General features: G+C 40.0%; 1 protein-coding gene across 1 annotated transcript; it reads left to right on the top strand.

Annotated features, from left to right (window-relative positions):
• Positions 1–9,126: 9,126 nt before the first annotated feature.
• Positions 9,127–25,820, top strand: LOC308640401 (myotubularin-related protein 9-like; the record flags this gene model as incomplete). Its single annotated transcript, XM_081312327.1, has 4 exons — positions 9,127–10,536; positions 15,360–15,401; positions 21,525–21,633; positions 25,686–25,820. The coding sequence occupies exons 1-4, from the start codon at positions 10,355–10,357 to the stop codon at positions 25,818–25,820; spliced, it is 468 nt and encodes a 155-aa protein (XP_081168453.1). The 5' UTR covers positions 9,127–10,354.
• Between the last annotated feature and the right edge of the window lie 1,922 nt (positions 25,821–27,742).

The raw sequence follows: 27,742 nt of genomic DNA on the forward strand, positions 1-27,742 counted from the left end.
GACTTTTTTGTTTGTTTTTGTGGTGCTGAGGATTGAACCCAGGGCCTTGTACATGCAAGGCAAGCACTCTACCAACTGAGCTAAATCCCCAGCTCTCCTTAGGACTTTTTATACACAATGATGTGTTTTGTGTGAATAGAGATGATTTCACACTTTCTAATATGACTGCATTTTATTTTATCATCTAATTGTTCTACTGGAACCAGTCCAACGTTGAATAGAAGTGATATGAGTGGACATGTGATTCTTTTGTTTTTGTTGTTGTGTTCTTTGATTTGTGTTTATGTTTGTGTGTGTGGGGGGTGGTTGTTGTTGGACAAGTGGTTCTTACCTCATTTCTGTTCTTAGGAAACTGTCCAGTCCCTCATCATTAAGCACATGTGCTTTGAGTTTTTCACAGATGCCTTCTATCAGGTTGAGGAAGTTCCCTTCTATAGTTTGTTTAGTTTTGTCACGTGCTTTATCTGAATCTACTAAAATCATCATGCTGCTCTGATTTTTGTTGATATGATTATTACAATAACTGATTTCCAGGCGTTAAGCCAACTTGCACTCCTGGGATAAATCCTAACACTTTGTTATAGCATGTGATTTGTTTCATATGTTGCTAGATCTGTCTTACTATTATTTTGTGCAGGATGTGTGTGTGTGTGTTGGTGGGGGGTGCTGGGGATTGAACTCAGGGCCTCTCTGCTAGGCAAGTGCTCTGCCAATGAGCTACAGCCCCAGCCCTTTTTGAGTCAGGGTCTTGCTAAGTAGCTGAGGCTGGCCTTGAACTTGCAAATCTCCTGCCTCCACCTCCCAGGTAACTAGGATTATAAACTCATGCTCCCATGCCAAGTCTGTTTGAGGATTTTTGTGTCTGTGGTCACAAGAGATATCACTCTGTGGTTTTCTTTTCTTGCAATATCTTTGACTGTCTTTGGTCTTAGAGTAATATTGGTATAGAATGAGTTGGGAAACATTCTCTCCTGTTTTTTTAATATTTTTTTTGTTTTAGGTGGATTCAATATCTTTATTTTATTTTTATGTGGTGCTAAGGATTGAACCCAGTGCCTCACAGGTGCCAAGTGAGCACTCTACCACTTGAGCCACAACCCCAGCCCCAAATCTTTTTTTTTTTTTTTTTGTGGTGCTGGAGATTGAACCAAGGGCCTTGTGCATGCCAGGCAAGCACTGTACCAACTGAGCTATATCCCCAGCCCTCCTTCTCTCCTAATTTTTGTAAGAGTTGTGAAGAATTAGCATTGATTCCTTTTGTAAATGTTTGGTAGAATTGAAGAGAATCTTATCTGGACCTGAATTTTTCTTTTGTGGGAAGTTTTTTTTTTATTACCAATTTAATCTCTTGTTGTAATTCTATCATATTACATATTTGGTCTTGAGTCATTTTCAGTAGTTTATGTCTTCTAGGAATCTGTCCTTTTCATCTATTTATTGGCATAATTGTTCAGAATACTCTTTTATGGTTCTTTTTATTTCTGTAAAGTCAGTAGTGATGATCCCTCTTATTTCTGATTTCAATATTTTGAGTCTTCTCTGTTATATCTGAGTTGGATTTTTAGTCAAATTTTTATTCAATTATTTATTTTTATTCATCTTTTCTTTGGTTTCATTGTAGAGAATAAATGAATCTCATTTTAGGCTAGGAGTTTGTAATATGTAGTTACAACAGCCGTAGGAAAACTCTACAGTGTGGCAGGAGCCTGGGCCCGCAGTAAAGTCTGCAGCACTGTTAGCACAGGCCACCTCAGGCACTATCTGTCAGGCACTCACTGTGTTAAGGTCTGAATGCACCTGAAGCTTCGGAGTCAATTGGGGAACCTATGGAACAAGCTTAGTTCCTGGAGGTCTTGACTTAGCAGGTTGGGGACAGGGCCTGGGAATCTGAATGTCCCCATGCTTCCTCAAGAAATTCTGATGAGGGCTGGGGATGTGGCTCAGCGGTAGCGCGCTTGCCTGGCATGCGTGCGGCCCGGGTTCGATCCTCAGCACCACATACAAACAAAGATGTTGTGTCCATCGAAAGCTAAAAAAAAAATAAATAAATATTAAAATTCTCTCTCTCTCTCTTTAAAAAAAAAATTAAAAAAAGTAATTCTAATGCAAATGTTTCACACCCTACAGTTCAGGAACTATTGCCTACAGACGGTAATCTGCTATCACTGCCATAGTAACCACAAGGGAATTAGACAGTTAGGAAGAAAAAGCAGTTTGTGAGCAGGCATTGAAAGCAATCTGTAGGGCCAGCCCCCTGCCTTTCAGACACACTCACATTAGGAGATTTGAAAGACACTAACATAGTTGAAGGCTGCTAAATAAACTTACTGTCTGTCTGTTCTAGCCAATGCCTGACATGGGCTCCTGGTCTCCTTTTCTTAGTGTATTTATTAAATGGACTTGCTATAGTGAATTCTTCCTCTGCCTCCATGGGATGTATATGTAGTCCTATAACTCAGAGTGTCTTTCTCCATGACTTGAGAGCCATTCCTTAGAAATACGATCATGAGGAAGGACAGGGCCTGTGTCTGTTGTAACTTGACATCTCTGAGATGGAGAGCACTCTTCCCATAATTACGAGAGACACAAGAAAGAGATTTTATTCCTTATAGGCCCCTGGCTCAGGGTGTAAGGCATACCAAGAGGACACAACACACACATACACACACACACACACACACACACACACACACACACAGGTTTGCAAGCATGTGACCATGAAGGTCAGGGAACAAGTGGAGAAAGAGAAAGAGGGACTCAGAGGCCAACACCTGTATTGGGTCTAGGAAGTTGTCCAAACAGGGCTCCTGTGGGGAATTGTAGCTGGTGGGTTTCAAGTAAGCAGGCAGGAGTTCTAGGAGGCTGTGATGTGACCTAGAGGGGTACTGAGGCAGATGGCGCAGTCTGTGCGGGTGTGCGTTGAGTAGGCTGGGTGCAGCTTCCCTCAGGGAGGTGGTCACCAGGAGGAAGCTGTCTGTGGCAGACATTGGGACCCACCACACTGAGGCCCTGGCAGGAGATGGGTATAGAACTGGAAACTGCATCACAGTGACTGAGCTGCTTCTGCAGGGGAAGTCCAACCTACGTTCAAAATGGAGGCAAAGGCAACATGAGATCCTAGGATTCGCCTACGATTTCCCAACCTCTGTGGAAGACTTGAGCCCAACTTTGACAATTCCCTGCTATCCGACAGAGAGGACTGATTGTGTGGCACTACCAGGCCCTTGTCATGTCCACTTCCCTACTCTCCTGAGCCCCCCAGCCGCTCTCCTATGGCTGTCACCTCTGTACAGATTCAAGTTTATCTTGGTCGCCGTTGAAGACAGAGTGTCTGCTTAAGTCTTAGGCTAGGAGGTACTCTAATTTGAAGTGATCAGAGTCAGATTGTCATTGCTTGTTAAAGAGTACACACTCACACCCACCCCCCAAGTCACTTCCAAACTGAGGAGAAAGCATGAAAGTGAATCAAGTGAAAGGACTTTCCTGTGGAGGAACCAACTTTATCTGTAGGCAGCAGGAACCAAGCAGAGCAAGAACTACTCTTTTCTTGAGGTTTAATTGAGCACACCTCTTCTCCCCTGGGATGAGAAGTTGTGGAAGCAGACCAGAGGCCAACCCCTGGGGCACATGTGTCAGTCAATTAGTTGGTATTCATAGTCAAGCTGATTCTTCACTCGCTCCCTGTTCCTCATCCACTCTTACAAGAAAAAAATATTCTAAGCATGGTTAGGCAGACATTATGAAGACCACTGTGGTAGGTAAAGAGACTCCTTGCAGAGGGGATAAGAGATGGGTTTATCCAAATGTAGCACAGGCAGGAAGAATTTACAGCCAAGGAGGACAGGGGATGTCAGTTGATGAGAAATTACTAAGAGGAAACTTTAGGTGCAGTAAGGATTCTGCCTGAACCCACCGGCAAGATTCTTGATTGACAGGCCAGGGTTGTCAGGCATCACCTGGCAGATGATGGATGATTAGGATGAGTATTTAAAGTGATCAGGTATAGATAGCAGGTGAGGGATTCTGGATGAGCTGACTTAGGAGGGCTCTTTACCACAGTGGGGTTTTACAAGGGAGTGCACTGATGGGCCTCCTAGAGGGTTCAGGAGCCTGACTAGGATTTGGCCAAGACTGACTACAATTTGTAGCTCAGTGGTAGAGCACTTGCCAAACACTGCAGGGCCCTGGGTTCAGTCCCCAGCACCATTAAAAAAAAAAAAGAAATAGCAAAGCTGGGTGTTGTGCTGCACCCCTGTAATCCCAGCAGCTTGGGAGGCTGAAGCAGGAGGATCACAAGACCAAAGCTAGGCTCAGCAACTTAGTGAGGCCCTAAGCAACTTAGGGAGACCCTGTCTCTAAATAATCATAATCATCATCATGAAAAAACAGGGCTGGGGATGTGGCTTAGTGGTTAAGCACCCCTGGGTTCAATCCAAGGTACCAAAAACAAAACAAAAAACAAACAAACAAACAAAAAACGCTAAAATTTGGCTAAGCAAAGAATCTATGTCATCAATCCCAAAACAAACAACAAAAAACCCAGACTGAATAAGTAACGGGGGAAAGAAGAATTAGAGGTAGAAAAAGCAATGATGTGAAAGAAAAAACAACAACGGATTTTATTTCCTGACCAGCCACTAACTAGTCATGTGATTTTAGCTAAGTAATTTCACATCTTTGAAACTTAGATTGGAAAATTCAATTGCACACAGATGTATTTATAAGATGCTTATTAAGTGCCAGTCAACGAGCTCAAGTTGACTTGACAGCCCTGTCCTCATCCTTGTACAGGTGACGAGAGGAGAGCGCTAGAGAGAGTGCAATGGGATGACTGGCCAGTGGACGGGACCTGGGCAGGGGAGGGGGGCGTAGAATAAGGAGGGTGGAGACTTGAAGCTTCCCTGAGCAGGACAGAGGCAGCGAGGACGAGGGTGAGGAGAGGGAACTTGTGGTCAGAATGATTAGGATCTAAACACTTCAGATGCAGAAGAGCTCAGGGTACAAGGTAACATCACCGAGATTTTAAATTATGAGTGTATGATTGACCAATTTGTAGTTGAACTTCTGCAGGTAACCCCTGAAGAACAAAATACAAAGTTGATAGCAGGAGTTATTGTTGCCAAGTCTTTTGGTGATTTCTCGGAATCTGACCATCCTCAAAAGGGTAGGTGGTTTCCCTGTCAGGACCCTATGAAATGGAATTGCGGGTCCAGGTCACTCCAGACCATGTGAGATGCTAACCCACAACTCCATGGGAAGAGCTTTCACTAATGTTCATTACATTGCAGTGTGTCAAAATTTAGTGTGAGGTTTTTTTGATTTTCGATTTCTAGATTTTTAACTTAAAAATAGTTGTACTAAGTTGAAAGAATAGCACAATAAACATTTTAAACCCTTTATGTGGATCATCAATTGTCAATAATCGGTTATTTTGTTCTTTCACCGAGTATATAATGCATGTGTGTGTACACATACGTACATACCTCACACACGTACATAGTAAATACAGGTATACATATTTTTTCAGAAACAATTAGAAGTAAGCCGCAGATGTGGTGACAGTTCCTCTTCAAATATCTCAACAGGTAACTCAGGAGAAAAAGGACATTTTCCTACATAATCATGTTATCATTACCCTATGTAAGGAAATCAGCACTGACCCAAGGAAATCGCCTGGTATGCAGTCCCTGTTCATACCCCTCCCAAATGTCTCCTGTAGCATTTCTTTCAGCTCAAAAGTGTTGTCAGGTTTCATGCCTTGTTTTTGCCATTTTTTTTGGGGGGGGGTTGTTTTTTGAAATATAGTCCCCTTAAGTTGCCTGAGCTGGCCTCGAACTCCTGGGCTCCAGTGATTCTCTCACCTTCCCAGTGCTAGGACTCCAGGTGTACCCCACATGCCCAGCGCTCCCTGCCTTTTTAAATGTCGTTTTTGTTGTCCATGACATTGAACACTTAGTGGAGTCCAAGGCCACTGCTTGAGAGTACCCCGCTCTATGGGTATGTATGATGCCCTCGTGCTCAGATCTGAGTTCAGGGTCTGGGATTGAGCCCCGCCCAGGGGAAGTGCCCCCCTCATTGTGTCACTTCAGGAGCTCAGAAGGCCTATGCTTCACTGCGCTGGACTGCAGTGAGGGCCACCAGGTACCTCCACTGGGATAACTTAGTCTTGTCTCCTGTGATAACTTAGTCACCTGTGGGTGGTGCTTGTAGATCCGTCCTCTCAAAGTGGTCATGTCAGGAAAAGGGGTGGGGGGAGTCAAGGACAGTGGAAAAAAGCCAAAGGGGAAGTAAGGGAGGGTTAGTTGCAAGGGGTATGGCAGTCTTAAGGGGAGAGGGAAAACACACATGTCACATTCAGAATTATATCAGAGCTTCACTTAAATGGTGTGGGAAAGAAGACGTGTGAAGCTAGGGAGGCGTGACTGAGAGCTGAGAGAAGACTGGGGTCGCTCTACCTCTTCATTGGACGCTGATCCTGATTTAGGTACAATGGCAGAACAATAAACCCCAACAGTAATCACTGAATTAGCATTGTTGACATTCCCACCTAGTTAATTTTCCTACTTCTTAATTAGGCCTTTATTTTAGACGTGTCTCTTTATTTTAATTATATCCAATTATACGTAATTGCATGTTCTTACTTCATTATGGCCATGAGCAGAAAACACTTTGCTGAAACAGTGTGCTGACTTCCCGGCATTCTGCCTGCTCCTCTTCCCAGGGTGTGCAGGGAAGCTGTACTCTCACCTGCTTGTTTCCCCTCTGGATGGGCCTGCAGTACAACTTCTTAGACACTGTTCCTCTGAGAGATGTCCTCTTGAAATTGAGTGAGGTTTTAAGACTGTTTATATCAATGGAAGACAGTGGAAGGGACATCATGTGACATCCCAGTCTAGGTCGTGAAAGGTAATACAGCTTCCACTTTGCTCTGGGGAATACTCTTTTGACACCTTCTTCTGCCATGAACGCATCCTAACTGTCCTGAGGCTGCCACATCAGCAGGAATGTCAAACAGCTTCCAATGAGACCACAGGGAGAGGCCCAGAGGAGCGAGACGGACTGGAGAAACAGAGATGTCTGGCCAGTTCCTATCCTCTCCCATTCCAGTTCTCTCTGCCAGTTTAGGATGTTGCTTTAAGCAACTACATTTGGGGTGTTTTTATGTAGTGGCGCCAACAGTTCCTCTTCCTTCCACTTTGCCACTTCCTTCTGAGGTGTCAGGACACCATTCTTTTGCTTAGTGTCACAAAATGAAGTGATTCAGTGGTTGAAATGCAAGAGCCAGACATTGGAGTGCAGCTGTGAAAGTGCAGTATCTGAACACAGACCCACGGATCCTATCTTTGTCCCTACAACTTTCCTCTTTTTGCTGAGGGTAATGACACTTTAGCCCTGCGTTGCTTAGTTAAGAAAGGCTATCTTCTCCCAATACCCACAGTTCAGGATCTTAACAGGCAGAATCTGTGCAAATTAAGTCTAATTTAAACGGGTGGGTCAGCAAGGGCCTGGGCCTTGGACTAGAGAAGCAGTGCCCTTGTGTTCTGTCTCACTGCTTGGTTTTGGAGGTGAGAAATGGTGGTGGCCTGAACTAAGCTAGTGGCCTTGGACTTGGAGAGAATGGGAAGAATTCAAGGCATATTAGAAGACAGAATCAACCACTTGGTGACCAAATTTCTTGTGAGGTGTAGGAGTGGGTACAAGAAAGACCTGGCCTGAGTTTGTCAGGTGTGTTACAACTGCCCCCATCAATACACGGCAAAGCAGGCGGAAGACGGCTGCTCATCAATGGAACACCCAGGCAGTGTCTTCCCCACCTCAGACTTCTGTGACTCTTGGGAATTGTCAACCTTTCTTTAAACTACCTTCAAATGGCCTCAGTTTCTACAAACTATGCAAGACCTGGCAGGAAAACACAAAGCCAGGAGAGTAAATTGGCACTTCAAGTGCTTGCACTTCTTTTGTTCCCTATCTCTTGGGAGTTTAGTCTTTCCAAATTACCTATAACTCCTCAAAGACAAGGTTCGTGTCATATCTATTGTTTCCATTCCCTGCAGTAACCCTAACGGGCACTTAATAAATGTTAGTTGATTATTTGATAAAATTACTTTTTGATGATTATATATCGATACCATTATATCTCACAGAATGGTGATGATTATAAGGCATTAACTTCTTTATGTGAAATATAAGTGACATATTATTTTTTGGGTTATCAGAATCTTCCAAGACCCTCGGGCCCAGGCAGCTTGGATAAGTATTTGACCACAGTTTGGTTGTGTTATTTTGATAGAATGCGACCTATTCCATTACAGTTGAGTCCACTGCCATCTGCTGTTGACATGGTAAAGTGCCCTCCATTCTCTGCTCATCCTCTATTAACCTCAGCACTCAAAGGCTTTCCATGTTTTGAGCTTCAACTGACTGTAGGTGTGATTTTCTAATAGCTTCTGGTGTTTTAATGTAACAGCTCAGCAGATATTGACAATTCTCTCTCATGGACAAAAGAGTTACGGCTTTATAGAATATTGAAACATTTTTTTAACTTAAAGGCATCATGCTATTTTCATAAGCTATGTTCAGGAAAACTAAAAGCCCATATTCAAAAGAGTCAATTTTACTCATCCTTCAAGTTCTTATTTCCAAATGATACTCTTTCTGTAAAACTTTCCCTGATTTTAATTATTTATTTATTTATTATATCGGTGATTGAACCCAGGGGCGCCTAACCTCTGAGCCACATTCCCAGCCCTTCTTTATTTTGAGACAGGGTCTCACTAAGTTGCTGAGAATGGCCTCAAATTTGCAATCTTCCTGATTCAGTCTCTCTAGCAGCTCGCATCACCAATCCTGGCTCCCTGATTCTTTCTTCTGACAGAAATTCTCCCTTTCACAACTGGTAATTGTTATGAAGGACCAAATAAGACGATAAAAAAATTCAAGTTTTAATAGCTTCCTAAATAATTTCCCTCACCACCCCTTCTCTGTTGGTTCTTTTCTTAGAGAAATAATTTAAATTGGACACTCAAGAATAACTGTGTTATACAGTGCTTAGCTTTGAGAACATTTTAGGAAGGACTAGAGCAGGGACAGGTGTTGGGTAAGCAGATGAGGTCATGTTATCTTTGAATACTCTTTGAGACTTTGGCCAACTCACTGTTCCTAGGACTACATGGTGAGGCTTCAAAGGCTATAGAGTAAAAGCAGACCAGGACTCAAAATATACTTTCCATTTTAGAATAACAATGTCGGTTTAAAGGGGGGAGGAACAAGCGAGGATAAATTATATAATTTAATTCGCTGGCATGATTTAGGTGTCCAGCTGCAGTTCAGCTCGATTGCACCTAGCGGAGAGGCCATGGGTGGTGACCAATGCCTTGCATTTCGTAGCTCTAGATGGGAGTCGGGGCTCCGCGCAGAATGACCAGGTGGCCTCAGGCAAGTGGCTCGAGCCTCCTCCTAGGGTGCGAGGGAGTGTCTGCACCCACACCTAGGTCTCTCTCACAGCTATCTCTATGCCTCTTCTTGTTCGCGGTCACCACCGTGCGCGGAGCTTGGGGGCTGCGGCGGCTGCTTCTCCGCGGTCCCGGCGGTGCCGGACCGTTCACTAGACACCCTCACGGCGAATGCACGGGCTTCGTCACAGTCTTCGGCAGCCCAACGCTCCGAGGAGCCCTTGAGGTGGTACTGTGCACGTGGAGGGAAGCGGGACAGAACCTCTCTAGTCGTAGGCCCATCTTCCCAGGCCTCTTCTCATAAGGAACGCACACAGAGGACGAGGAACGTGACGGGAAGGCAGGAAGGCAAAGAAAACCTTTTCCCGCGTAGGAACGCAAATCTTCAGGTCTGGCTGTGTTTCCGGAGGCGTTTCTACCGGACCTAGGTGGGGACCATTTTTCCGGTTCTCACCCCTAAGTCTTCCGAGTTCTGACCACCGCTACTTCCACCCGGAGTTGCCGTAGGCTCCCGCTACGAGTAGCTGCTTCCGCCAGGAGTCCCTAGCGGCACTCGCTAGGAAGCTGGTCCCAAAGCGGCCTTCTCTTTCTGTCCTCAGCCCCGGCGGCGGCTAAGTTGGGTGGCTGGGTGGCGGCAGCGCTCCTTGCGGCCGTGCCCCGCGCCTGGGTGACGGAGAAGTGCGGGAGGGCCTGGCCTGGCTGCGGCCCGGGCTTTCCGCGGCCAGCGCGGAGCCCGCAGGCCTCGCCGCGCCCACCGCTCCTGGGGCGGGGCGCGGCCTCCTCGCCCCGGACCCCGCCCCGCCGGCCAGCCCTACGCCGGTCCTTCTCTCCATCCCTGCGGCGGGGCAGCCGCCTCCAGGCCCTGGGCTCGGCGGGCGCCCGGCTCCGTCCGCTGGGGCAACATGGAGTTTGCGGAGCTGATTAAGAACCCGCGGGTGGACAACGTGGTGCTGCACCGGCCCTTCTATCCGGCGGTCGAGGGGACCCTGTGTCTGACGGGCCACCACCTCATCCTGTCCTCGCGGCAGGACAACACGGAGGAGCTGTGGCTCCTCCATTCAAACATGGACGCCATCGACAAGCGGTGAGTGGCCCTCACGCCCCGTCCCTGCGGAGCCGGGGTCCTGCGGTGGGCGCCCGAGGAAACGCGGCGGGGCTTTCCTGGCACCGGCCGCCCCGCCAGCCGGCCCGCCTGCCCAGCGAGCCTCAGTGGCCTAGGTTCCGAAAGCCCCATCCAGTGAGACCTGGTTTCTGTTGGACCTGGTGAAGGTCTCCAGAGATCACGTGGTTGCTGTCATCCTGATGATCATTTTTGGTACATAACATCATTTGGATGGATTTTCAGTGTTTTAAATTTCTTTCTCCTTGCCCCATCACATTCCTTGGATCGTTGTCGACTGTCAGTTCATGAAATTGTGATTGGATAGGATTTAGATTAAAGTCTTCACTTTTTAAAAAATATTTTTTAGTTGCCAATGGACCCTTATTTTATTTATTTATATGTGGTGCTGAGAATCGAACCCAGTGCCTCACACATGCTAGGCAGGCGCTCTGCCACGGAGCCTCCACCCCAGCCCCAGTCTTCACCACTCTTGAGGAAAATTTAAAGAACTGAATATGAAGTATTGAGTAACTACATGCCACAAACTCTTTTATTTCCCCCTTAAAATGTTCAGTTTATATTTTATTTCTTCTGGGTCATCATTTTAATAATGGGAGATTATAATGTCTCCTATGGATTTACTAGGTGGTTCAGTCTTTGTAAAGAGCAAGGTTGGCTATTAAGGAAAAGTATGAACTAATTAATCAATCTATCTCTCTCTCTCTCTCTCTCTCTCTCTCTCTCTTTTGCACTACTTTTTTTCTTTGCAAAGCATTGTTGAAAATCAAAGTTATACTTCCATCTACACTTAAATTTCCCATCTTCCTGATGTTCCTGTGTATTCTGCGAGGAGAAGGCACACAATTTACACTGAATACATGAATGACAACAACTTTTTCTGTAGTTCATGTTCTAGGCCTACCCCACTTTCCTTACACTTTTTTTGTTTTGTTTTGTCTGTTCTTTTTCATGAACCTTGTTTGCATTTTCTTTCATGACCCCTTTTTGTAGCCAGTCCTCAGGACTTTTTGTGGCTCATATAAATCCTGCATTCTCTTGTCTCTGTATTTTATTACCTTTTCCTTTGGAAGAATACTTTGCCCCTCCCCAAGTTTGTTAGACATTTATCAAATGCCTTTAGGTTCCTAATGTTTTGTGAGGTATTAAAGACACCAGGATGAATAGAATTGTAGTTCTTGTCTTTCAGAAGTTCATAGGCTTTCATCTGTTTCAGTTTAACCAGTTTGACTGCCATCTCCTTCACAGGTTCTGTTAATTCCATAATTGAAAGCAGTTCCCCTCACCTTGAAATCCAATATCTCTTAATTATCTCTTTTTTCATAGGCATATATTCATATTTGCATTTTGATAGTTAGATACATATTAGCTTTTTGAAGCCAGGGCTCACATCTGATTATTTCCTTCAAAACTTGTAACCATGGCTTTGCCTGTAGGCACATAAGAAGTCAGATTGACCACTGAATGATCATATTAGTAGTGTCTCCATGATCATCAACTCTCTTTTCTGATTGACTTCTATTTATGGTTACTTTTCACTCATTTATTTTCCCGTAGTAGCATTTATTGAGCTTTATCAGGTGATAAAGAAGAAGTATGTAAAGCTGGACTTTTTAATCTGTTATGGGAAAATGACAAACTGTAGACATATTGATCCTTTCCCTGTAGTAGAAAGAGCATGATCATGGCCAGGTCAGAGTTTAATTGTTATTCTCAAGAAATATTTACTTTTGTGTATCTTTTACATGCTGAGCATTATCTGGGTTCTGCAGGTGCCATGGTGACTGATACTGACAGGAGCTTATGTTCTAGTGGAGGAGATGGACTATTACATAAATCAACAGATATTATATATATCAATAGCTGGCATGGTGGCATGTGCCTGTAATAGCTTGTCATCTCAGCAATGTGGGATCTGAGGCAGGAGGATTGCAAGTTCAAGGCCAATCTTGGCAAATTAATGAGGCCCTGACTCAGAAAATGCATTATTGAGGAGCAAAGGTGGAAGCAGCAGATCCAGTTAGGAGACGACTGAGTAGTTGAGATAAAAGATGATGGTGACTTAGAATAGGTAGTTAGATTTGGGGTGTGTTTTGAAGGTTGCACTGCATGCCCTGCTGATGAACTGTAAATGGAGTGAGAAAGAGAAAGTCATTAAGAATGATTCCTTTGGTTTTACCTCATATTAGGTAGGTGTCCTTGGGCAAGATACTTCACTTCTCTGAACCTCAGTTTTGTCACTTAAAAAGAAGATAAGCCCTCTGATATCAGGTAGCAACTTACATTTGAATAATGCTTTGTAAGTCTCTAGAATACTTTGATGTACATTGCTGGCCTTTCCCTTTTATGGATCTCTGATGCAGAAAATTGAGATAATCCTATTGGATTGATGACTCATCATATTCATGATTGACTCAGTAAAGGTTTTGTTTTTTATTTTATTCTCCCTCCCTATTTTCACCCCCATTTCTCCCATCCTGCACAATTCCTGTAGGCAGCCATATTAGGTGTTCTGTAAGGTAGCTAGCACTGTTTTGCATGGGTGTGTAGTTTACTTAATCCTCATTATACCAGAGATCTTGTTCTGTTTCTTAATGTTTTAACTCAGTATCCTTTTTCAGGATCTCTTCATACTGCTATATGTATATCTACTTCACCGTTTCTGATGTTAACACTGAATTCCAAAGTATCTGAGACATTTTACTTTTCAGACCTTTTCCATAACTTCCAGCTCCTTGATGTCACAACCCTGATGAATATCATGTCCCATCCTTTTCTCGTGCAAGAGTTTTTCTGAGATTGTGCTTAGTATGGAATTGACCATAAAGTGGGTACATATCTCATTGCTACTTTGCTCTCAAAATGACAGTTTGTAGGGGTTCCTTGTATGCTCTGTGGGTATTGATTATCCAGTTAGTCATTGCAGACAGCTGTTCCTAGTTTGTCACTCAACTGTTAACTTTTCTGGTCTGTCCTTTGTTGAACCAAAGTTCTTAATTTTAATGCAAATTCATAATTTTTTTATTTTATGGTGTGTGCTTCATGAGTCTTAAGAACTCCTTCACTGTCTCAAAGTTACCACGGTGTTCTTCACATTTTTTTTTTATAATGGCTCTTAGTTTTGCCCATCACTTGTAGGTCTGTATTTCATTTGAATTCTGCCTTTATTTCAAATGTGATAGGAACTCAAGACTTTTTCTCCATTAAGCAAGCCAGTGTTCTTAACATTGTCTTCTAACACCAGTCATATATGAAGTTCTTATATTGTATGTCTGTTTCTGAGCTCGCTCTCCCCTAATCTGTTGGCTTGTTTATCTTTTCATTACCATACTCTTTTTACTTCTATGGATTTATGATGACTTAAAATCCAGTAGTGCTAGTTGCTCCTCTTCTTTTTCCTTCCCCCTTTCTCTCCTCCCCCTCTTCCTCCTATTCCTCCTCCTCCTCCTCCTATTCCTTCCTCCTTTTCTTCTTCTGAGTTGTGGTCTTGTTGTATTGCTCAGATTGATTTGGAATTCCTGCACTAGGGTCATCCTTCTGCCTCTGTCTCCCAAGTAGCTGGAATTACAGATGTAAGACACTGTGCTTAGCTTCCTCTTCTTTATAAAAAGGTTGGCAACTGTGTGAACCTATCTAATAGACCATGTACTTTTTGAGATTTTGCCATTTTCATAGGATTTGAAGAAACTTTACTTTAGGCTGGTGACATAACTGTGGTAGAGCATTTGCTTAGCATGCATAAGGTTCTAGATTTGATCCCCAGCACCAAAACAAAAGACAGATAAAATTTTATTTAAAATAAGTGCAGGCTCACAGGGAAGTTGCAAAAATAGTGTACACAGGTCTGTTAGTTTTTGGCCCAGCTTCCCCCAATGGGGCCGTCTTATATAAATGTAGTATAATATCAAAAGTAGGATATTGACCCTGGTGTTTTATTGTTAACTAGACCACAAACTTTTTCGTACTTTTTACCAGTGGCTTTATCTAATGTTACAAAGTACAATGGATGGCTACAGGAGTTAAAAATAATTGTTACTTTTGTAAACAAAAATGCAATGGGGCAGAGGCTATAGAAAAATTATTCAAACATGACTTTTACCTTAAAGAATTATTTTATATGTTTAATTCTTATAAGGTAAGAATAAACTAGTAAGTGTAATGAAGTATTTAAAGTGCTATGATAGGCATATATACAGGGCATGAATAGAACAATAGGAGAAAATAATAAAATAGGATAGAATTTAACAATTGATGTGAATTGAGGGAATTTTGGGGAACTCTTATACTTTAAAAAAAATTTCTTGACGCAGTAGTCTTCAGCAGTAACTGGTAGAAACATTAGATGAATGACTAAAGAATAATTGTTCATAGCTTTTTTTTTTTTTTTGTGGTCCTGGGGATTTAACCCAGGGGTGTTTGCAATTGAGCTGCATCTGTAGCCCTTTCTATTTCTTATTTTGAGAAAGGTTCTTGCTAAGTTGCTTAGGGCCTCCCTAAATTTCTGAAACTGGCCTTGAACTTGTGATCTTCCCATTTCAGCCTCCAGTGGGGCTCTGCTCCATAGCATTTTTGTTTACAAAAGTAACAATTATTTTTAACTCCTGCAGCCATCCATTGTACTTTGTAACATTAGATAAAGACAATCAGACTAACAGTAAGTTTTAAAAAGGAGTTGGTCTGATAAAAATAGATGATGTGGAAATTTATAAAAGGATAGTCATGTATGTCTCTTTTAAGTGCTATTTTTTTTAAACAGAATTTGATTATTGTGTGTATTTTATTTCCAGTGCAAGCAGAATGAGAGGGATTTTGAAAACAGCTTTATTGAGGTATTGTTGATATACAATAAAGCGTACATAATTAAATTGTAAAATTTGTTGTTTTGCTGTGTGTCCATGTTTTGGAAACCATCACCAAATGGTGTCATTTTGTAATCCCTTTTTTCCTCCCTTTCTCAGGTATCCACAGGTTAATTTCCTTTTTATAGAAATTTGTATTAGTCATAAATCATACAGTACTCTTTACTAACAGTAGTTGCTAACTAGTATTCTATTGTGTTGTAGTTCACAATTTGTTAACCTACTGATGGAGATGAGTTGTTTCTATTTTGGGACTATTGAGTAAAGGGAAAGTGAACATTTTTATGCAAGTCTTTGTATGAACATAAAGTTGATTATGGAGGGGGATTTACTTCATAGTGGAATGGTTGGATCAGAGGTGTATGTTTAACTTTTTAAAAAACTGCCAAGTGCTTCCAGCCCAGTATGGGAGTTCTGGTCCTTCACATCCTCACCACCACTTGATATGGTTTGTCTTTTAAATTTTAGCTCTTCTGATAAGTGTGAATCTGAGTGTGATTTAAGTTTGCATCTTTCTTATGATTAATGTCATGGAACTGATTTTCATGTATTTATTGCTATCCAGGGCCTTTTTCACTAAGGGTCTGCTCAGATGTTTTACCAATTTGTAATTGGCTTGTTTGCTTTCTTATTAAGTCAGAGAGGGGGGGAGGGGGAGGGGGAGGGGGAGAGGGAGGGAGAGAGGAACACTATGTAAATGTGTAACATGTCTTTCAAAGAATAGTCATTTCAGGTTTTGTAGAAGTCTAGTTTATGGGTTTATTCTTGCATAGATTGAGATTTTTGTGTCTTGGTAAACCCAAGGTCACTAAGATTTTTCTTCCATGTTTTCTTCTAGCACTTTTATAGTTTTAGGTAGTACATTTAGGTGTAAGATTCCATTTTGTGTTACTTTTTGTGTATAGTTCATGGTATGGAATCCATTTTTGTTTTAGTGGACATTTTATCATTCCAGCATAATTTGTTGAAACTCTGCTGTTTCTTCAGTAAATTGTCTTTGCATCTTTGTCCATTTAAAACTGGGTTTATTTCTGGACTCACTTTTCTGTTTCATTGATCCATTTGTTTCTCTTCATGCCATTATCACACTATAAGCTACTGTCGGTTTCTATTAAGTCTTAAAACTATGTAGTATTAACCAACCAGCTCAAAGTTTTACACATTTGTTCTTATTCAAAGTTGGTTGGCTGTGTGATGTTATTTGCATTTTCATTTAGTTTTTAGAATCAGCTTTTAAATTTCTACATAAAGGCCTGCAATGATTTGCATTAGAATATGTTAAATCAGTAGATTAATTTGGGTAGAATTGACTTCTTAAAATCTTGAGTCTGGCAACCTATGAACAAAATATATTTTTCCATTTACTTTTTTAAATCTTTTAATATTTTTTCAGCCAAGTTTGTGGTTTTCACTTAGGTCTTTAAATTCTTTGGTCAGCTTTTCTTCTGTATATTTTATATTTTAATATTACTTCTAGTGCTGTTATTTTTTTATTGATTAACTTTTATGTATTTTTTTAGTTGTAGGTGGACACAATACTTTTATTTTTTTATGTGGTGCTGAGGATCGAACCAGTGCCTCACGTGTGCCAGGCAAGCACTCTACTACTGAGCCATAGCCCCAGACCCTAGTGCTGTTATTTTTTAATTTCAATTTCCATTTGTTCATTTGCATTAGTCATGCTTCTTATTTTGTATATTTCATGATACTTCAACATCTTAGGGCCTTGTAAATGTGGGAATTGACTGCCCCTCCCAGGATTAGCTTATTCCTAGAGATAGCAAACAACTTGCCTGCTCGATGCCTTTGATGGGCAAACCAACCACATCCAGGTATATTCATTCCCCTGTGAGTCAGGACCACTATCCCCCTGGCGTCAGTAATGATAGGGCCGCATACCACACGAGGAAGGCCCATCCCTATATCCTAGAGCCCACCAAAATTAGTCATACTGTCCAATCCTAAATTTGCTAAGCTTGTCCACTGCCTTACACATTCCTTCCTGTGGAAACCACTGTGAAGACCCTGGCCCCATGCTTTCTCCTTGTTCCTTCTTTCTGACCGACCTAGAGCACACTGTGTGGCCTTATGTGGTGTGGCATGTTGTGCCCCCTCCTCTTGGGAACTGTGAGTAGTGAACCATTTTTTTGTACTTTCATTGAACATGTTTTTCAATGAGAGGATTTCTGTGAAATTCATTTTATGGTGATGGGAATTAAACTTGTGCATGCTACACAAGTGCTCTACCACTAAGCTCCACCTTCAATCCATTTAATACTAATGTTTTGCAAGAAATGTGGATTTGTTTTAAAAATATATATTTTTAGTTGTCAATGGACTTTATTTTTTATTTATTTATATGTGGTGCTGAGAATTGAACCCAGTGCCTCATACATGGTAGCCAAGCACTCTACCTCTGAGCCACAATCTCAGCCCCCATTTGATTTTCTACATACACAGTCATATCATCTGTGAATACAATTGTCTTCTTTTTTAACATGGGTATCTTTTATTTGTTCTTCTGGCCTTCCTGCACCGGCTATAATTTTCAGTACAATGTTGGATAGATGAAGTTGGAGTGAATCTTTCAGTGTTATTCCTGATCTTACTGCAGAAAGAAATCATTGTTTCACCATTAAGTGGGCTATTAGGCTTAGATTTTTTTTTAATGTAATTGCTCTTAACAAGCTGAGAAAGTTGTTTCTACCTTCTGTTTCTATTTTGTTGAAAGTTTTTGTTGTTGTTGTTGTTTGTTTTGATTTTAAGCAAGAACAGATGTGAGATTTTGTCACGCCTTTCTCTGTATCTGTTGAGATAGAAGATATGAGGTTTTTCTCTTTTTAGTTTGTCCGTGTGATGGATAACTTGATTTCAAATGTTCAACTAACATTGCATTCCTGGGATAAACCCCAATTAGTCATGATTTTTTGTCCTTTTTGTATGTTGTAGGATTTGATTTACCAGTGTTTTGGTTAGAAATTTTGCATTTATGTTCATGATGGATATTGGTTTGTAGCTTTCTTTTCTTGTAATGTCTGTCTGTTTTTTGTATTAGGATAATACTGGTCTTGTGGAATAACTTAAGAAGTAATTCCCTTCTCTTCAATTTGCTGGAAGAGTTTGTTTTGAATTGGTAGTGTTTTTCCATTAAACGTCTTGTTGAATTCATCAGTGAAGCCATCTGGGGCTGGAGTTTTCTTTGTGGGAGGATTTTAAGGAAATTTCAATTTCTTTAATAGATTCAGAACTAGTCAGACTATTTCTTCTTCTTTTTTTTTCAGAGAGAGAGAGAGAGAGAATTTTTAATATTTTTTAGTTCTCGGCGGGCACAACATCTTTGTTGGTATGTGGTGCTGAGGATAGAACCCGGGCCGCACGCATGCCAGGTGAGCGCGCTACCGCTTGAGCCACATCCCCAGCCCAGACTATTTCTTCTTGAATGTTCCTTGGTAGTTTGTGTCTTTTGAGGAATTGCTTCTTTATTTTTTACTTTTTAGAATTTATTTCTATAAATAATACAAATACAGCTTTTTAATATGATGACATCCTACTTATTGATTTACAGTTTTATATCTTGGGCTCTAGGGGTCTTGTTGAGGAAGCTGGTGCCTGCATCTATATGATGAAGTGTTGACTCTGTGTTTTCTTCCAGCAGTTGCAAATTTCTTGATCTAATTCCTCAGTTTTTGATCTTTTGATTTGAGTTTTGTGCTAGTGAGAGATGGGGTCTAATTTCATTTTTCCACATATAACTATCCAGTTTTCCCAAACCATTTGTTAAAAAGGCTCTTCAGTGTGTATTTTTGGTTCCTTTGTTAAGTGTCAGATGGCTGCCATGTATGTGGGTTTGTCTCTGTCTTCCATTCCATTGGTTTTCATGTCTATTTGGATGCCAATACCAGGCTGTTTTTGTTACCATAGCTCTGTAGTATAACTTGAGATCAGGTGTCTTCATGTCTCCTGCCTTACTCTTATCTCTTAGAATTGCTTTGGCTATTCTTGAGTCTCTTATTCTTTTAAATGAATTTAAGGACTTTCTTTTTTTTTCTAGTTCTGTGAAGAATGTCAGAGGTGTTTCATGAGGATTGCATTGAATCCATATATTGCTTTTGGTAGTATGGGCCATTTTGACAATATTAATTCTGCCTATCCAAGAGCATGGGAGTTCTCTTTATCTTTTAAGTTCTTCTTAAATTTCTTTCTTTAGTGTCTATTATTTTCATTGTATAGATCTTTTACCTCCTTGATTAGATTAATTCCTAAGTATTTTATTTTGTTATTTTTTTGAGGTTTAAAGGGAGGGCTTTCCTGATTTCTTTTTTTTTTTGCATAATTGTTGTTGGAGTATAGGAAGCCTGTTTATTTATGAGTGTTGATCTTATATCCTGCTACTTTGCTGAATTCATTTATCAGCTCTAGATGTCTTATAGTGGAGTTTTTTTGAGTCTTTTCCATAAAGGATCATGTCATTTGTAACCTTTTAATCTCTTTCTCTTGTCTGATTGCTCTGGTTAGAGTTTTGAGAATTATGTTGAATAGTAGTTGTCTTGGTCCTGATTTTCAAGGCAGTTCTTTCAGTTTTTCTCCATTCAGTATGATTTTGACTTTGGATTTGTCATACATAGCTTTTATAATGTTGAAGTAAGTTCTATTTCACCCTAGTGTGTCTAGCATTTTTAACATGAATGAGTGCTGGATTTTAGCAAAGGCTTTTTCTGTATCTGTTGAGGTGATCATATGATTATTGTCCTCAATTCTATTTAGGTGGTGAATTACATTTATTGATCTGTGTGTGTTGAACCAACCTTGCATCCCTGGGATGAAACCCACTTGTTCACGGTGTATTATCTTCTTGGTGTGTTTCTGAATACTGTTGGCTAATATTTTGCTAAGGATTTCTGTATCTGAGTTCATTAGGAATATAGATTCATCTGGGTTTTCTTTCCTTGATGTGTCTTTTACTGGTTTTGGCATCAGAGTTATATTGGCTTCATAGAATATATTTGGAAGTGTTCTCTCCCTTTCAATTTCATGGAGTAATTTGAGAAAGTGTGGTGTTCTTCTTTAAAGACCTGGTAGAACTCAGCTGAGAATCCATGTTTCTAGACTTTTCTTTGTTGGAAGACTTTTAATTGCTGTTTCAATTTCATTACTTGATATTGGCCTGTTTAGATTTTCTATATCTCCCTGATTCAATATATGTGCAGGTCATATATATCTAATTGTTTGTCAGTATCTTCTAGATTTTCCAGTTTATTGGAGTATAGATTTTCAAAATTGTTCTTTTAAAAAATATTTATATTTTAGTTGTAGTTGGACGCAATACCTTTATTTTATTTATTTTTATGTGGTGCTGAGGATTGAACCCAGGGCCTTGCTTGTGCTAGGCGTGCACTCTACCGCTAAGCCACAACCCCAGCCCCCCAAAACATTTTTAAAAAATGTTTTTGTAGTTGTAGATGGACAGAATGCTTTTATTTATTTGTTTATTTTTATGTGGTGCTAAGGATCCACTAGTGCCTCACAACATGCTAGGCAAGCGCTCTGCCACTGGGCTACATACAACCCCTGTCCTCAAAATAGTTCTTAATGATCCTCTGAATTACAGAAGTGTCTGTAGTGATATCTTCTTTTTCATCTCTAATTTTGTTTATTTGGGTCTTCTCTCTTACAAGTGCATAGTTTTAAATATTGAAAAGAGATATTTAATGAGCTTCTCTAATCTTAGAAGTAGATACAATCTGAAATAACAATTTTCCTATGCTGCAGAACATTTCTCTACAGATGCTTAACATGTTAATTACAGATCTTTTTTCCTATGCTTTGGAGTAAGATTCCAAGTAATATTCATTAAATGACTTAACCTAATGTGAATTATTTTACAAATTTGAAAAAAAATTAGGTACATGTGTTTTAAATACTTTATGGCTAACATTTTAGTGATGCAAACTTGATTCTTAATTAGACTAACTAAGTGGGGAGGGAAGTTAGATAAAGTTGTTGATTGCAACTGCATTTTTTTCCAAAGAAATAATCATATATTTAAAATTAGGAATGTATGTATTCCTAAATATGATTTGTAATTTCTTACAGATTTGTGGGATCTCTGGGTACTATCATCATAAAATGTAAAGATTTTCGAATTATTCAGTTGGATATTCCTGGAATGGAGGAATGTTTAAATATAGCCAGTTCCATTGAGGTAAGTATTTTGGAAGCAAAATCTGGTAGAAAGAAAGAAGTTACATTCTGACTGAATTCAGCTGTTTTATCATGTTTTGTGATTCAGATACTGAAAACTGACAGGAAAAGCCTTATCCTGACTCATTGTTTACTTGAGTGTCATGGGACTGTTTTGACATATAGCAGTTTTTAATGTTAATCATTTTATATGAGTAACCCTTATTCCATGAACTGCTTAGATTTCTGTGGAATTGCATTCCAGGGACTTTATAGAATTTCCATAGTGGTCAAATAATAGATATTGTTTTACTTGAGTATATACGAGTATGTAGTTAATGGGGAAAATTTAGAGAATTTAGTAAAGGGGTTCTTGGGAGAAACTTTACAGTCTTGTTTGACATTTCATGTTTATTATTTAAATTTTAATATTTTTCTCTGAATCAAAGACAGTTGATCAACTTTTTTTTTGATGCTCCAAAGGGTTTTTTTTTTTTCAAATAGCATCATATGTGGAATTTTGAGCCAATAAAATAAATAACAGCTAGAATTGATTTGGGTCACATTACAGTGAGTATGTATTGGGGGATGTAGAAGCCCCCATTGACTCACACCATTCCCCTGCCTTCTGAGGGCTTCCTCAAACATTGAGAACCATTAATGAGTGTTTCCTTTTTTCTCTTGCAGGAAAGTAACTACACAAAGATTTTTTTTCTTAATATATTAGTATATCTTTTGTAATAGATGCAACCCTATACCTTTGGATAGAAATATTAATAATGTAATATGATTCTTGTTATAATACAGTTTGATTCTTGACTTTATTGCTTGGTAGCTTATGACCATGGGCAAAGTTTTTAATCTCTCTGACAACTAGTTTTTTACTTTTTTGTAAAAGGAGAATAATATTTCCTACCTTTTAAGGTTGTAAGAATGTTATTAGTTGATTTTTGTGGAGTGCTTAGTATAATATGTGTGAATATAGCTACCATTTGAGTGTCTTCTGTCATTTACTGAGTGAAGTTTAATGGTAAGAATTTGTGGGAAAAATATCCATATAATATTTACTATCTTAAACATGTCTACAGGTACCATTCAGTTGTGTATAATAAGTCCACATCACTGCAACAGATCCTCACGACTAAAGCAAGTCACTATCACCTGTGGTTGTAGTCTTGTTTTTTAGTAAATGAATTTCCATTTACTTTTCTGTTTACATTCATTTTCATCAGTTTGCTTACAACAGGATGTGTTTGCTTTGTATTTACTTAAACAATATTGAACATTGGTTCAGATCACAAGTAATAGAAATTTTACTTGAATAATTTAAATTTCAGTTGAAGAGCTTATATTATTTTCACCTCATCCTAACCAAATTGGGTATGCACTCAAGTTTTAAGTTACTTTAGGCTAAATCATTGCCACTAAATTTTATTAATTAGCTCTGGGTTTATATTGTTTTCTTGATAATTATAGAGGAAGAAAAGGGAGAAATTCTTAAAAATCTATAAGTAGTAGGATACATTGCTTGTTTTTGATATAAGATTAGAGAAATAGAGAAGCAACCATTCTGAGTGAATGGCATGTAACCTTTTTTGTGCATTTGCTAAACTTTAACTATTTAAGGAAATGAGAAGATGAAGTGAACTGTTTTACACAGTTGTCATTTGAAAGTAACATGACACTGGTTTGGTCAGATTCTTCAACATGAGTGAGAAAGCATTGTAACTTCCAGAGCATTAAGTTGAAATAATGTTCCACTATTTGGGCAGAGGAATGCCACTGGCTCTCTTCAGTTGAGAGAGAGGGAGAGAGAAGGTGGGGAAAGGAGGGGGGGTGGTGGTGGTGGGGAGAGAATATGAATGTGTGTGTGGGGGCTGGGGGGTGTGTTTGAAAATGTGAGGTTGGATTTTTACTGACCTATCCACATGTTTGTTCTTCTCTCTCTGACTAGTGAGCTGTGAGATGGCCAGCTGGTGGGTGTTAGAGATGCTGCCAGTGGTGAAGAAAGGGGCAGAGCTTGTTGCCCACTTATTGATTGCATTCACTTAGCTTTGATAGCAGCTGACACCAATCAGTTGCCTAAATGGTTGTATATATTACCCAGAACTCTTTAGAAATTGACTCATTGTGTAGAAACTCTTAGGGTTGAAAAGTCATAAATAATAAGCTATCTTTCTAATTTGACCTCTGAAAATGAGTGCTCTATTGAATGTTTTCATAGCATAGCAAATACATGTAGTAGACCTGGCCACCAGCCTTTGTCTGGCATCCAACCCCGATCCTCCATGCTGCATACATCTTAATTTAGGGGTAATAAGTTACTCCCTCAATAGCATAGGCTTCCTCTACCTGTTCTTTACAATCAAGAAGAGTCTGCTTACCCCAAAATATTCTGCTGCCACAGATAGACTTCCATTGGAAGAATAACTGGCAAGTACTCAGTTTTCTAAATTGTAGAAAGAAGCATGATGAAGCTTTTTTCCTGCCGAGTTTCAGCTGCCTTTTAGAATTGAAATATTTTCAGTTCTTTTAGCATTAATTTGTGTAAAGGAGAAGACTTATCTCTAGTGACATAAAACATAATCACAAGTAGAAATGTGAATGCTTATTGCCTACAGAGTGGTTGTTGATTTACATTTAAAATAGCAGCTGCCATGTGCAAGGCCCAGGATTTTTTCCTCAGCACTGAAAAGAAAAAAAAAACAGTTGAACTGACTAAAGCAGCTCTGACCTAGGACAGATGTGGGCATGTGCTTTTGTGCTTCTATTGATGCAGTTAGCATCCAAAGACAAATAACTTTGGACAAAGTTTATAAATAACTTTGGACAGGGATGGTTTTTGTTAAACTGCTGAACTACATATCCAGTGTAGTATTGGAAATCATGGGCATATCCTTTTGTGAGCCAGACCCTACTGTGACCTAGAGGGAGGTAACTTCTTTCTGAGAGCTGTGGGGTTCTGAGACTTGTCATAACCTCCCCCAAGTGAGTTTACTGCCCTTTGAACTATGCTAATTGATTAGGTGCCCTTCTTTCCCAGCCATAGTATTGCTTTTTTCTGTAACCCCCTGTCAAAAAGATGTATCTGCCAGGCGAGGAATGATGTTCCATCTGTCTGTCCCTCCATCTGCTCAGGTTTTCCTGGTTTATTTCCCAAAATTCAAGTACTGCAGATGAATGTAGTCTCATTTGGGGACCATAGAGTTATTACCCCAACTTGAGACCAGGTCACTGTAGCATAAAGATATGAAAATACCTCACCAATTGGCATATTGGTTCTAAGATGGAGGAAATGAATATTGGTTGAATTTCCTCACACAAGGCACATATGATAGCTAAAATTACATTTTGTTTCCTTATGTGCCAGGAGCATTGCATGTATGCTTGTTGCATATGTGATCTCTCTTAATGCTGCTGGTAACCTTACAGGGCCCCTGGGTATTGTTATTTCTCCTTTGTTACAGTTGAGCAATTGAGGTGTAGAGATAAATGGACTTGCCCACTTCTTACCTGCTACTGCACAGCTAGATTTGGAACCTGAGTCCAGTGGTCTGTCTCTTGACCGAGTTTTGGCCACTGAGCTTTATCGTTTTTGTTTGCACTTACTATAAGGCACTCATTATAAATAATTTACACACAAAACAAACAAATAAATAATTTACATATGTTTAAATAGCAAGTAACTGGATTTTAGCTAAGACCTCACTGAATAACAGAAACTCTTTGTTCTCTGATCCCTAGAAGTTCTTGGGCCTTTTTATTAAACTTTATTAAATTGTATGAAGAGTAGTTTCATTTTCTCCTAGAAAATTGTGCCATTGTGTGCAAAGTTTTTCTTTTTTTTTTTTCATTCAATAATACGTATTGGATGAATGTTGTATATCAGGTGCTTTATTAGATGCTTGAAACATGGAAATTGGCTCAGTAAGACTATCACTATGTCTATAAATAAAAAGTTAGAGAGCTGTAATGGGTGTGTATTATAATTAGGCGAGGCATGTGCTTGCTCCCATTTCTTCAGTTAGAATATGCTGAAGTTATGGCATATTTATTTTTTCTTTCTGTCACTAGGCATTGTCTACCTTGGACTCTGTCATTCTGATGTATCCTTTCTTCTACCGGCCCATGTTTGAGGTGATCGAAGATGGCTGGCATTCCTTCCTTCCTGAGCAAGAGTTTGAACTCTACTCTTCAGCTGTGAGTTAATGTTTGGTATTTATGGGTAATTAGAAACAATGCAGCATTTTGTCTCATTTGTGAGAATGATCACTTTCCTTTGAAGAGAGATCAAGTGAAGTTGTCTTACCTGTGCCTAAAAGATGTTTCTATTAGTTGTTCATATCGAAGTCTCTGACATTCAGAGATTTGTATGATTTGTTCACTGCTGCAGCTGAAAAACCTTTTCTTCCAGAAGATTAATGTATTCTAAATATTACTTTTTAAATTTTGAAAATGACATTGATAAAACATTAATATGTGCATAAAAGTAGTCCTGGCATATTGTGAGTTAATTGTTGGACGTGCCTCCTTAGAAACAACTTCATGTCTAGTAATAAGGTTCTGAGCCATCGTCACAATTGTATTGAACCCATTGAATCCGCTGGGTGCTTCAGATAGTACTAAAGAACCATCTAGCACATTTGTTTCTATGGGTTAACTTTTATTAATATGGGTTAGTCAGACCAGGTAGCTAAAATTAGGTTCTTTTCCCCCCTGTTCTGGCTAGTTTACTTCTTTCTTCTTCCTCATACTTTTATGATACCCTCTATAAGTGAGCATTGAGGGGCCCAAGACAAAGGGATAAGGAACCATGGAATTTAAAGAGCAAAGGTATCTATAGCAGCCAAGTGAGAAAGGAAAGGGATTTTATATTCTCATGCAGGGATTTTTTTTTTAAGTTCCATTAGTCCCAAAGATGTGGTATTGAAAAGAAAGAATAAAAACATAGCTGTAAAGATACTTTGTGTTGTATCCCAGATACATTATTGATGGCTTAACTTGCTAGGAGCTTATTTCCTTGTTGGCAGAATGAAAAAGTGTTGAGCAAAATGATCTCAAGAATTCTTCCACTTCTAGCATGCTGTTATTCAAGAATTATCCAGAAAGATTATTTCAGATTCTTTGCTGAAATACACATATAGCTTATCTGTATTCCTTCTGCTAGCACTTTAGAAATTTTGTATGCACAAGGCGATGATTAGGTTTTGCTTCTGGTTCTGGTTGAGTAGCTCCTATCTCACAAGCCCTTCTGTAGATATCAATGACAGTGGAATCATCTACCTAAAACTACCTGGTTAGTAAACAAAAACCAGCATATTTTAAAGGGAGTCAATATTTAGAGGAAGTGAATGGCACAATGAGTTTCCTGTGTTTGCATGTGTGGGCGGGCTTTGTCCTGAGGGTAGCATGGTTGTGGCATTATTGATGTGAAGCAGCTAACATTCTAGTAGAAAGCCCTCTTTCTCTCTGGTGGGAAAAGCCAGGGGAGGGAGCCTAGGGCAGCCAGAGATGCAGGAGAGGAGTGCCGAATTCTGGACAGAATTGGCCATAGAAGGGGATCCTTGATCCTGCATACTGCCTCCAGTCTCTGGCTGACTTGGGGGCAGTTTGGCCACAGAGCTGAGCTGCCTTGCATCACAGTGCTAGAGTTTGCAGATAAGTCTTACCAAATTATTTGCCTGCTAAAACAAAACTTCAACATTCTCCAAAGGCATAGCATACGATGCCTATGTGGAGCATGTATGTTTCCTCAGTGTACCTCAGATGTCTAGGATACAATCCAAAGTTGAACCAGGATAATGTCACCCACTCCCCCTGAGAAAAAATGACCAATAATTACTGACCCCAGGATGACTCAGAAGTTCAAATTATTACACAAGGATTTTAAAACAGCTGTAGAAACTACTAAGGTAAGAAAAAGTAAGCTTAAAATAAAAAGAAGACAAAAGCAAAAATTAAAACACTGCCTTTGTACTGTTCATGTGTGTAGATAGACTACACCTGGAAGCAATAGCGTCAGAATTTAGTCTGGAATGGCTGAGTGGATACATACACCTAAAGAGTTGGCAAGTAGGGGCTGGGGATGTGGCTCAAGTGGTAGCGCGCTCGCCTGGCATGCGTGCGGCCCG

This window comes from Spermophilus citellus (genome assembly GCF_964194105.1).
Source record: "Spermophilus citellus genome assembly, contig: SCAFFOLD_161, whole genome shotgun sequence".
NCBI classification, from domain to species: Eukaryota; Metazoa; Chordata; class Mammalia; order Rodentia; family Sciuridae; genus Spermophilus; species Spermophilus citellus.